This window comes from Orcinus orca, chromosome 12, assembly GCF_937001465.1.
Source record: "Orcinus orca chromosome 12, mOrcOrc1.1, whole genome shotgun sequence".
NCBI lineage: Eukaryota > Metazoa > Chordata > Mammalia > Artiodactyla > Delphinidae > Orcinus > Orcinus orca.
The window spans coordinates 53155097-53168052 of record NC_064570.1 but is presented as its reverse complement, the minus strand read 5'-3'; the positions used below and the strand labels follow the sequence as shown (position 1 = coordinate 53168052).

Sequence of the window (12956 nt, the reverse complement as noted above, 5' to 3'; positions counted from 1 at the left end):
GAGTCGTTGTCTCAGCTCTGTCACTCTGCCAGTCATCGTAATTACCGCACATTCCTGAACAACATTCACTGTGTAATCTCAAGGGACAGTCATCGAGTCCACTTGCTTCCTTTCCTCCTTTCACCCTATGGTAGAATTCAGTAGCACCCCTACCAAAGAATGAATTTAAAGAAAGAAAAATGCAAAGGAAGTGGCTCCTTGTCAGAACACTTGTAACTGTTTAGAGTTAGAGAAAAATGAGATTAGCAGGTAAAAAGGCATGTGGACGGAGACGTCTGGCCATTGACTCTCAGGTGTAAATGCCACTGGCACAGATAGCGAAAAGTTGGTCCTGGGAGCACCTGCCAGTTTTCACTGCGAACTCGCTTCAGGAAGAGGCAATATACTCCTACACAGATGTGCAACAGCTATTTTTACTGTTGAGTATCTGCCAGTAGGAACATTTGGTAAATAATCAAAACAGAATCTTTCCCGAGGGCTTACTCTGATGGGAATCTGCTCCAGCTGTACAGGAGACAGTCTCGATGATGCCAGGGTAGGTTTTACCCATTGACCCATCAGGAAATGCCACACCAGACTCTATGCCGAGAAAAGCTGACTAGTCTTCGGAAAGACTGAATAAATAGCCTTCACTCAGCTAAGGTACCTCGAGTTTGGTCATGTTTTTAGAAACACGAGGAACATTTCTCAACTACCGAATCCCAATCCCTAGTCCCCAAGAAGAAAAAGAACTGTGACCAGTGGCAGAAATGCCTTTCTTGTTGTTAATTTAATTATAACTATAACATAATTTGAAGTCCGGTGGAAAAGACAGTACATGTTATATCCCAGGGGCTATGTGCTTCTGGAAACAGAGGAGGTTCAGTTCCCACCTTTTCCCCAAATGCCAGTCTCTTCAGGATTATATGAAACTGAGCTATTGTGTAAAACCACTTGCTACTATAAAGAGAGAAATGGATGCAGCAGATAAATGTTGGGCTTTGGAAGAAGAAATTGTAAGGTGGTCAGAGGAAAGAGGGAGAGAGGAAAGAAGTGGCCCTGTGCCAGTTTGTAGATGGTGGTGATTAAAGATACTATAAGAATAAACCTCAGTGCAGAGCTGACCCTTGAAAACGCAAGGGAAAGTGTAAATGAGGGGAGACAGGGCACAGCAGCTGCTTACTCCTCTGTCTTAAGCTCAGTGAGCTTGCAGCCAGCACTAGAGCCAGGTGGTAAATTTATATGAGACCTTCTAGTAAATGCACATAACTTTAACCAGGTATGTGGTTACTCAGGCCAGTTACTCAGGCAGGGTAGGAGCAGGGCAGGCCTGACACCATTGTAAATAAACTTAAGTAGTGTCTGTGAATGTGCCCTTTTATCTCCATGTGGCATCCCAAATTGTGTGGCATTTCAGAAAAAGACTCAAAGATAAGATTCTGTCATCAAGAAACACTGATTTTCTCCTCCCTCAGGTGATAGCATCCCCTTCTATTCCATTTCCTACCTAAATACATTTACCCTCCGGCTCATAAGAAAACCTGTTCTCAGGATATTTCCTTACTTCTGTTTACCTAGAGACTGAGACTAAAGGAAACTCTCACCCATTTTCTTGGTTACTCTCCTAACAATAATGAGGGGAATAAAAAAGGAGAGCTGGACACTCGCAGAAAGAATCAGAACGAAGTGTCACATAATGGAGCACTTCTTTTAAGATACAAAAAAGAATCAGGCTAAGTAGTCATGTTCAAATTATTGTAATTGTGAAGAACTTCATTCTTTGCCCTTAAACATATTCATTAAATTTAAAAGAGTAAAGTGGTTACAGTTTTTTTTCATAAGGATTAACAAAGTAGGTTCTCTAGGGCAAAGTCAGTTTTCTGTTTTTCCCCAATAAAAGTAACCAATTACATGTTTTAAGAACACTGATTATCTATAATTGACATTTTCCTTTTTTCTCATAACAAGAGCATTAGATGTTCTCTATGGAGAAATCATAAAAATTCAAATAAGCAAAAAGGAAGAACACAAAAAAGCAATCAAACTCACAACCCAGAAATAACAGTGTTAACACAATGGCTAAATCAGGATAGATCTTTCTAGACCTCTTCCTGTGTACACATACACACTACTTTAAGGTTTACAAAAATGGGGTCATACTGTATGTTCCGTATGGTAATCTCTTCTTTCAGTAAATCATGGCCACTTTCCCATCCATATCCTTTGGATTTTGAATGAGACATTAACTAGTTTCAATCTTCTTAAAAATCATGCCAAAACATACCTGGAATTTTTCACCTTTGTGCATCTGGGTTGATCTAAATTCAGGAGAATCTATAAAGGCACAGGGGTAAATATTATGCAGAAAGTGTCCTCGATAGGAGACCTTCATTCTGATAACAGAAATTAGTGTTAATAAATGCATAATAATCCACACATAATGTGACAAGCCTTAAAATCTCCATAATCTTATGGGTTTGTATTTTGTAAAATTTTAAAGACCCCCCCCCAGGTGACTGACATAATTAAAAAGCCCTTCCTGAGGCACAAGTATTAATTTCAAAGTAAATTTCACCAACAACAAGGGAAGAAAAGTGTCCGTATTGAAGAAGACATGTGCCTTCCAATGGTTATCATTGCTGTTATAGCTGGAGTGACCATATAATTAATTACTCAAACTGGGACACTTTTGAGAGGGAATAGACACTGGCTGTCTCCCCAGGAGACTGATATTCCTAGAAGTTGTGTTTCTGTGATGTTCAAAAAATTAAGCAAGTCACCTCTGAGACACGCATAAGCTCCTTAAATTTTAACGCCCAATTTAAACCTATTACAATTCTGCCTCATTAAATTTAAATAAAACTTCCAAAAAAGTTGAAAACTTCACAAATGAAAACCCTGACATCAACAAGATTCACAGCAATAAATTCTACATAATTTTACCATGTTGCTCTGTAATATTCTAAAATGCAGTTGTCTGATGAAAATTCACCACCAACCAGCTCTGTGATCACTTCCTTCATTGGTCAGCAACATTTCCTTTCATTCATTTTTCCTACCCAGAAGCCAGAAGAGGATTCCAGGCAAACGAAGCATTTCGATTTCCACAGAGCACTTACCTTCCCTTCAGGAGAATACTCAGACGGTCGTCAACTGAGGTTATATCCTCTGCAGCATAGGTCTCGCCCTTTTTCAATGTCTGGATCATGCAAAACTGTCCAGTTAATCTTTTGAACAAATCTGGAGGCACACGGAGTGGTTCAAACAATCGATGGTAGATGCTTTTGAGTTCCTTTTCGATTTTTACCTGAAAGGCAGCAGTGAGCAGATGCCACACTAACACAGCAACACCAAAACATTGGCTTCTGTGGTCTAAATAGGGATTTTGAGAATAAACAAATCTGCAATGGATGCCATCACCCTTCTGAGTGTTGGTCAATGGAATCTGACACAGAAGAGTAAGTGGTGATGTAAATTTAGACGCCGAAAGGGCACTTTTGCAGTTAAACGGAACCCTGTGAGCATATGGTGAAGATCTGCACCATTGATTACATCTCTTTCTATGCGCTACCAAGCAACCGTGGAGGTTTCGAATGCTGTCACAACATTCACCTTGCCAATCTTAGCATTTCCTATAAACAACGTAAAACCTTTTCATTTTTAGAATACTTTTGTTTCACAGAAGGAAATTACACTAACTTTGAAATATTACAGCAAGAAAATAAGTACGTAAATTAGGAATCAACTTGGAAACAAATTTATGAGGATACATACATTAAACACTTTTTCTATATATAATTATTATCTAATGAGTTAATATAGGAAAGCAAACATCCACAGCTGCAACTGCTGCTTCTCATTTATTCTGTAGCAAAGTGAAGAGTAAAAAAGTTTCCAGGTAGTAGTCTCATCCTGAGCTACCATAATCTCGGTAGAATAGAGAACCCACTGGCCAGTAAGGCTCGATGCTAGAGGGAGGGAAAGCAAAATGGCTCAATCACCTCCGCTGTCAGACTATTCAAGGCCCGGGTCAAGCCCCATCTTTGCACCCAGCATTAGTCTGGGAAATCTGTACAGCATGTGAATGAACTCTGGGGTTCAAATGATCATCCATCTCAATGAAATCTACGGTAGCCATACCATGAAGCTTTCAGACGCAGATGACCAGGGCTGCTCAGATGTCACTGCAGCCTTTGCAATGCTCTCACTTGTCCTGCTGTTTCATTTGAACGAAGTACTAGCATTGATATTTTTCAAAAAGGTAGGTTTATTGTCAGAGAAGAAACAAAAGCACAGATACTAAGTGATTTACTTACCTGGTGCTACCATCACATCAGCAACTTCTGAATCTTATGTTCAGAACTTGGGGTTCTAGTAAGTTCTGATATTCAGAAGCTGAAATCCTTATCATTATTATCATCTACCTTCTCCACTCCACAGCTCTCATAATGAGTGTTTAAAATAATTCACAAATCTGTCTCACTTCCGGCATGCACACTAGCCAATGTGGCACAGCAATGAACATGCGAACTGAAAAACTGACTCATATTCATAATCTGCTCATCCTGCAAGTCTTAGCTCAAGTCCCAATTCCTTCATGAAGCCCTCTTAATTCTTCTCTTTGAAAGCATCCACTTATCAAATGTTTTCTTGAGCATCAATTAAGCGCTAACCATGCTTGGCAGGAACCGGGAATACAACAGTAATTGTGGTAGATGATATTATTGTTTCCAGCTATTTGCTGCTTCCACCCCCGTCAGAGGATCATATATCCTCTTATCCTATCCTACCCCCACATCATCAGGCTTGGTCATGTCATTTGCTTTGGCCAGTGAAATGGGAGCAGAAGTTTTAAGAAACATTGGGTGTTTCTTTTGTTCCCTTATATTTTTCTCTCTGCCATGAGAATGCATGTCCAAATAGAACCTGCTGCTTCAGCAGAGACCCTGAAATGAAGAAGACACATGGAATAGAATCACAGCTGCCAAAGTCCATATATTAGGTTGGTAAGGAAAAAAACCTGTTGCTGTTATAAGGCACTGAGACTATCAGATTGTTTGTTACACAGCATAATGTAGTGAAAACTGACTAATACAATACGCAAAACAGACTGGGTTACGATGTTTGAGGAGATGACAGTCTAGTGGAATGCCTATTACATATATCACCTGTATCATCAAAATTAGAATTTCCTATGAATTATCTTGTTTTCTAATAGTTTTCTATGTGCATGTCTGGCCTTGAACATAAGACTAGAGCAAGCATGTTATCTTTTACTTTACTGAATATTTGTATGTGCTTTGGACAGTCAACAAACAGCTGTGGAGTGATTTCTACGAGCCATGCTATTTTCCTATTCTGTTTACATCTGTTTGTTCTTGGTATGACCAAGGAAATACAACAAGGAGTGGAAAAGAAAAAGTTAAAGACTAGTGTTTTCATAACAACTCACCAAAAATGGTGATTTCCTTAAATGAGTATTTTGGACATAAGAAAAAAAACAGCTATTACCTTTTAAAAAATAGCATGAAAAAATAGCATAAGCTATTTGTAAATCATTAGCAAGTTCATGGAAGTTGTCTCTGAGCACTTAATTTTATAACAAGGCAAAGATTTTCCAGAGTGACATTTGAATATCAATAGGCAAAATAAATAATGAAGTTAGATGACTAAAAAGAGAGAATACTGTCATGTTCTCTCATGTCTAAATTGCCCTAATGATTAAAGACGTTTTAAAAACTTGTTGGTAGAACAAATTTCGTGGTGCTCAAATATTTCACTTTCAGAAAGAAAGTGAAAGTCTTAGAAAGACTTTCATAGAAAGTCTCATCTTCAGAAAAATGATATTAAAGGGCCTAAAGATGTTAGATGCTCATTCTCAGGTCCGAACAAAGTACTTGAAAAGCAACAGCTTTAAAGTCTCTTCTTTATTAATTAATTGTTAGTAATTACCGGTCTTTTCTTGTACAAAAGATATGAAAGATGCAAAATGTTGATCCCCAGGAACACCGAGTTCCAGATCATGATATCCAAGGCACATCGGTAGAGAGTGGCCCAGACGATGTAAAGGGTACATCCTGTTGAATAATGAAGTGGGCATGTTAGGTGTCTAGAGTAGCTTCAGCATGTAGCTTAATACATTTGTCATCCTCCATGTATAAAATAAACCAAACACATCTTAGAAATACCTAAGACAAATATCACATTAAGTTACATTTTGGTTTTTGTTTGATTACCAAAACAAACAAAACCAAAACACACTTTGTTGCAGAGAACTTGTAAAGTATAAAAACCATTTTTTAAAGGAGGAAAAACAACTTCATAATTCTGCTACTTAAAGACAACCACTATTGATATTTAATACTTCCTCACAGTCTTTATGTATTTTTACCTGATGGCAAACCTAAGGAATTCACAATTTAAAACCTATTCTTTTACTTATTGCAGTGATTTTCCCATTTCATTAAAACTCTTCGTATACATAGTTTTTAATGACTGTAATTAATTAAACCATAATTTGTTTAACTATCTCCCTACTGGTAGACAGGTGAAATGTTTTGGCTGTAATTTTTGACAAGTAGCAAAAACAGCTTTATACATAAAAATGTATCTCTTCTTGTGACTGCTTGCTTAGTTACGGTGGATCACCTGACAGTGAGCCAAGGGAATAACTTTATAGGTTTTGACGACACTAAAGAACTGTTTTCTAAGAGGTTTGTGCAAATTTGCAGTTTCTTTTGATCAGTTTTATGATGGGAAAATCAATATATAGTTTAAATTGAAAATAAAATTATCAATATCAATTATCAACACAAATATATCAACAGCACATATGCACATAAAAACTAAATCTCCCATTTAAAAAAGTTATTCATTTGCAATTTTAAAATATCATCAGAATGATTTGGGGCACCTGAATAATAGCCCAAAATATAAAAATTTTAAGGTTCTTTAGGTAATATTGCGTAGCAAATATTGAAGACATGTAAAATTTTATTACTTAAAGGAGACAGGGTAACATAATGGAAGGACTGACTGGGAAGCTGGAGGACCTGAATTATAGTCCTGGTTTGACCACTTTTTCCTAGTCTTAATTTTGGATGAGTCATTTAACTTCTCCAAGGCCTCAGTTTCTTTGTTTATCAAGTGTTGGACTAGGTGATCTCCCTTGGTCTGTTCCACCTCCAAAACTCTGTCTTCAAAGTCATAATTAGCTTTTGCTTTTTACAAGGTGTGGTTTTATTTTTTCACTCAGTACTCTGCTCCTCCTGCTGTAATCCCTACCTGACTCAGAGGTAACAGCCACAGAAGTCCTACAAGCTACCTTCTAGCTACCCTTCTACCACCTTCTTTGACCCTTCCTTGTCATTTGTCATATATTTCAGGCACAATGAGCTACTCTTCGTTCTCCCTCAACATGCTGAATCTCCCTCTCCTCTGTGCCTTTTACCTGGATACCATACACACTCACACTCAGAGAAATCCTTCTCATCCTCCCAAAACCAGCTCCAAAGTTGTCTCTTCAGTGGACCCTGGTCTGCCTTTCTGCTGAGCCCATCATGCTGTCCATTTCTCCCTGGCACTGGGTGCACACCTGCATCACAGCATCTGATCTGTCCTATGTGACCGCCCATCTGTTTCTCTCCAGCCCCCAAAAGAGTGTCTTTCTCAAGGATGGGGACTGCATTTGTCAATTTCTGTCTGACATATTACAGGTGCTCAAAAATGCACCTGAATAAATGAATCACCAGGGACATAATCACACAGAGAGTAATCTGTCAAGGATCACTGGCTAAAATAGTAAATTCGATTGTTTTAGTATTTTGATGTGGATTAATTTAACGTGCTTCATCAGGGTTAACAGAGCACACCACCCCCCAAATTTTACTTGAACTATTTTGTCTGGATAACTGTTTTTGTTCCCTGTGTTGCTTTACTTACTGCAGCAAGTAAATGCCTATTCAAATAATGATAGTTAAAACTATAGAGTACTTACGATGTGCCAGGCACTACTGTAAGTCAGATATCACACTCACCGAATTCTTACAACCCCAGGAGGTGGTATTTTTACCCTTATTTGACACGTGGGGAAAATGAGGTATAGAAAGTTTATTGACCCAGTTACGCAGTTAACAAGTATGTAAATCCTCTGAAACCCCCAATACAAAGTCCATCTGATGCAAGTTATAGAAAAGTTACATAAAATCTCAGTTAGGTATCTTACCTATAGTTAACATCCCCCTAAGAAGTATCATATGAAGGTGAAGAGTAGTTGGAATAACCAACCCAATTGCAAAAAAAATATTTGCTACATGAAAAACTAGATGATGTATCTCTTTCCAGTTTTCACAAGTGGTCTCATTGGAAGGCACAGGTAGGATAGTTTCTAACTCAGGTGTAAAACCTATTGCAGTTGATTCTGCCAATGGGCTGGACTTGGTATAATTCATCTTGAAAATTCCTATAAAAACAAATAAACAAAAGGACAATCAAAAAATGACAGCTGTATCTTATCACCCCTATGGGTGTTATACCAAAATTATTTCTGAGAACTAAATGTTGGTAAATAGACTTCTCTGGTGGTTATGAATTAGACAGACCTAGGTTCAAATCCCAGCTCTGTCACATATTAAATGTATCTATTTCCTTATCTGTTAAATGATGATAATACTTCATTGACTTTATGAGGAAATGAAATATATAAAATACTTAGCATAGTGCACAACTATTCTCTTATATATATATATATCACTCCATATATCTATATGTTTGTATCTAAACATACTTGGAGGGGGAGAGAGAAATGAGGGAATTAACTAGTCTAAAAGACAATCACCAATGTTCATAAACCATAGCTATTACAGTTATTTAGTATAGCTTTCTATCATACTCGCACTAGTGACACTGAATCCAAACACAGGAAAAATAACTAGAAAAAACGATTTTTTTTAATACCTTCAAAAAATTAACACCTTACTATTTACTATTTGAAGGCTTAGGATATTTGGAAGGCTTTAATTTCATACTCGTGTTAAATCACTAGAGCATACATATATACATTCTAAATTATCATATATGACATAATAAATATATTACTATAATCATTTATATGTACAGAGAGAGTGTTAACATTTACTCCTTTAACTGTCTAAAGATTTACTTTCCCATAAAAATTCTAGTTGGTTGCATCTCACAAATTGAAAAATAGTAAACTTCCAGGTTCCTTATATGGAAGATGGGTCATGAGTATACATTTGACTATTTAATATTAGAATCTGCAGCAAATACATTTCAAAGAATATACATTTTACACATGCTTACATAAACCTTAACACAAAAGGGCACTATTTCCTTACTATATGACCTGTCCTCTCTGGTACTTAAAAAACTCTTTCTATTGTTAATTATACAAATTGGTCCCTGGCAAAAACTATGTAGATTTACAGAATATGTGAATTGTTCTGTTTCGGGCAAAGAATTCCCAATGGGGACCCAAAATATGTTTAAATTTAATTTAGAAATATGATTTTCTTTCCAAATAAGGTCACACAATAAGCCATATTTTTCCATTTTTTTTCTTTTCATCCATCACACTAAAATGAAGGTTTTAGGTGGTAGAATCAATTGGTATCAGGTTGGGCATTTTGAAAGGATGTTAATAAATAAATGTGAAAGAATTCCACATCTCTTAAGATGATAGAAACCTAAACATGCCTAAATTTACAAACTGTGAATGAAATGATCAAGTCAATTAAAGATCTCTTCCCATAATTCTAGAACAGTTCATACATATGAGAAATAGTTGACTTAGATATTGATTTGCTGCAAAAAGGAAAGAAATCATTGAAATTCAACTACTTTCCAAATTTTATTTTATTGAAGTACAGGTGATGTACAATATTATACAAGTTACAGGTGTATGATATGGTGATTCACAATTTTTAAAGGTTACACTCCATTTATAGTTATTATAAAATATTGGCTGTATTCCCTGTGTTGTACAATATATACTTGTAGCTTATTTCATACATAATAGGTTGTACCTCTTAGTCCTCTACCTTCCAAATGTTTGGCTCAATAAAAATACAAACCTATTAGGATGGGGGGAGGAATCATTATTTTAATAACTCAATTTATACAAAGTTTGCTTTCAAGAACCAAATCAGAATTAACCTCATAAGTTTTTCAGAGGGAAAATGATATTAAATGTCCTCTATCACTCATGATGTCAGTATCAGCTTATGCATTAGTATTACATAAGCTAAAAATAACTGCCATTTCTACTGCACTTCAGAATGTGTTTTCATTCCCATTGTCCCATTTGTTCCCCTAACTAACCTGTGTTCTCTACGAGACAGGGACAAAGTCATATTCACCTAAGTATATCCAAGGCCTTTTCTCTGTAGAGAATGCCAGAGGTGAAAGCCATATGGAAGGTACACAAAAATGACAGACATTTTTAGAAATTACTTTTCTGTCTCCCCAAACCTCAGTAGGAAAGATAGGGGAATGCCAAGCCTGCCTGAGGCTGGGAGAGTCAGGTTCTATACTACAAGCCCCAGGGAGCCACATAAGCCAGGGAAAGTCACTTCTGCTCCTTGGGTTGGCTTCTTCCTGGGAATTGAGACAACTGGACTAGATGGTCTTTGAAACCCCTTCAAGTTTTAATAGCCTGTGGCTCTAATAGATATTTATATAGTCAGTTAAGTAATACATATTCCCCCTCACATCCACCTGATTACACCTGTACTGCCAACTAATTCACTGTAATTCAATTTTAGGCTTTTAAAATTTCTCCAACTGGCACTAAAAGTACCAATTTCTGGTCAAGAGAAATGATAGGAAAACTATGATCTACTAACCCAAGAACCAAGGACACGGTGAAAAGAATTTTTAAAAGGTGAGATAATCCTACAACATATTTTGATGCACCACACCTTGTTAAAAATATATGTATAGTCCATATACTTATTTAATTTTCTATATTCAATATATATTGTAGAGTAATTAACATTATATATTATACATAATTTATTTTATTTGGATGTTTATATGTCTATTATTTATCTAGGTATACTTATTTATATGTCTATTTTGAAATGCCAGTAACCTACTGTCAATCAATATGGATCGGATCTTGCCAATAAATATGGAAACCTCTTGCTTGCCAAAGGTTTCAGCTTCCTTTGACCACTACTTAATAGATTTATGTGGCTTGCACTGAACTATCCTTATACAGAGAATGAATGAGTCTAACGAGGAAGGTTAGACTGGTAAATTGGTAAACGTTCAGGTTAATTTTGACTAAATCAAGAGAAATTTTCTTTTTCCTCGGAGTCTGATTTCTTAAATTACCTGTTCTAGTTAAGGCCTGTTTATCTATTGCTTTTCAGGTAGGTGTGTGCAGGGCTAAATAGCTAAATGGTGAAACTAACATTAATCCTTCACCAAACTACGCAAATGAAGAAAATAACAAGCAGTGAGCAAAAGTCGTGCTCATAGACTAGCGCAATTCATTCCGTGATTCTAACTGAACCTTCGTTTATCTTCGAAATGACAAGGGCACTATGTTGCTAAGAGTCTTTTCGTACTTATTCTTGCTCCAAAGCCAGCAGTTTCTGAGACTTATCTGGCCAACAACACGTTTCCCAAAGCCTCGGAAACGAGGACGCGGGTAGATCTCGGTTTCCCCAGCCATCTGCTCTCCCCAGGCGCCCAGCTCACCTCGCTCCTTAAAGAGGGAAGGTCTGTGTCAACTGGTCTTGATCCGAGGCTCTCGGGCCACGACGGGTGTGCAGTGAGCGCCCTGACCCACCTCGCATTCGCAGCGCCAGGCCAGAGCGCGCGACCCGGTGAGCCCGGCTGCGCGTTGCCTCCGCGTGGGACCCGGAGGCCCTACAGGGGGCGAGGAGGAGCCGTAGTGGGTTCGCGGGCCCGGAGCCCTGTGAGCCTCTCGGGGAGGGGAGAAGCCGAGCTCACCTAGAGCTTGCGGGCAGCAGAGCGCGGGAACCGGCACCCGATGGGGCCCAAGAGCCCGAGGACGCTGGCGCTGCCAGACCCGAGTGGCGGCAGTTGACATCCGAGGGTCTGTGTGACCGCGACGCCCAGACCCAGGGTGAAGGGCGGCTTCCAAGGACAGGGAACCCCGCGAGGGCGCGGCCAGCGAGGAGAGGGCGGGGTTCCCGGCGGCCGGGGAACCGAGAACAGGCAGCCGCCGCCCGGGAGGGCAAAGTTGCTCCCAGTTGAGCAGGGATCTAACTTTCGCTTCCCGATTTAGCCGCGGGAGCTCGAGGCTGCAAATAGCCGGGCGCGTTGTGGGAGCCCGCGGCCGCTGCGCCTCCCGCTCCTTACCTGGCTCGTCCCTGGCGCGGAGCCCGGGCGGTGCTGGCCAAAGTTTGGGGTGGCAGCGGCGGGGCGCAGGGGACACGGACGCGAAGGCTCGACGGGAGCCCGACGCGAAAGCCTCGGCCGATCGGCGGGTCGGGAGGCTGCTCGGCCGGTGCCGGGTCCCCGCGTCCGCAGCGGCTTTGACTAAAATAGGCATCACGGCAGCTGCGGCCGGGGCTGGGGCCGCACAGCGCACGCGCCCAGCGTCCCGGCGCCCCCCGGCGGGCGGAGTCCCGGGCCTCGGCCAGGACTCCCCGCCCCGCTGCTCCAAGTCCGCCGCCGCGTCTCCACAAGCGTGGTCCCGTTTGAAGCACCCGCTTCTTTCTTTCCTGGTTTCCTCTCTACTTCTCGGTTCTGTTCTAGTTTGGGCACGAGTGGGAGACGGGCAACAACTTGGGGCCAGCGGCGTTGGCTGCTCAGCCTCATGGGGATAACTCGAGCAGTCGGGTCCCAGGAGGGAGAGAAATCAGAAGGAGAAATGAAAACTAGAATCATTTCCCCACAAAGTCGAACGACCCACTCGCATAACTCCTTTCTGGGACAGTCGCCCGCATCTCAGCACAAGCCGGAAGGACCGGGAGAGAGCGCAA

The 12956-nt window shown here is 39.9% G+C and overlaps 1 protein-coding gene across 3 annotated transcripts in view; it reads right to left on the bottom strand.

Annotated features, from left to right (window-relative positions):
• BVES (blood vessel epicardial substance) overlaps positions 1-12525 on the bottom strand; it is a 41064-nt gene extending 28539 nt beyond the window's left edge. For 2 of the 3 annotated variants that reach the window (XM_049695277.1, XM_004264773.3), the window contains exons 1-5: positions 12331-12525; positions 8204-8440; positions 5932-6056; positions 3099-3286; positions 2264-2372 (exon numbers count right to left, since the gene is read on the bottom strand). In XM_049695277.1, coding sequence (XP_049551234.1) covers positions 2264-2372; positions 3099-3286; positions 5932-6056; positions 8204-8440; positions 12331-12523 — 852 coding nt within the window. In that variant the 5' untranslated portion in view covers positions 12524-12525. Of the gene's footprint in view, positions 1-2263; positions 2373-3098; positions 3287-5931; positions 6057-8203; positions 8441-11703; positions 11875-12330 lie in introns of all 3 variants that reach the window. The other variant, XM_049695278.1, reaches the window with a different exon arrangement.
• Positions 12526-12956: the final 431 nt, after the last annotated feature.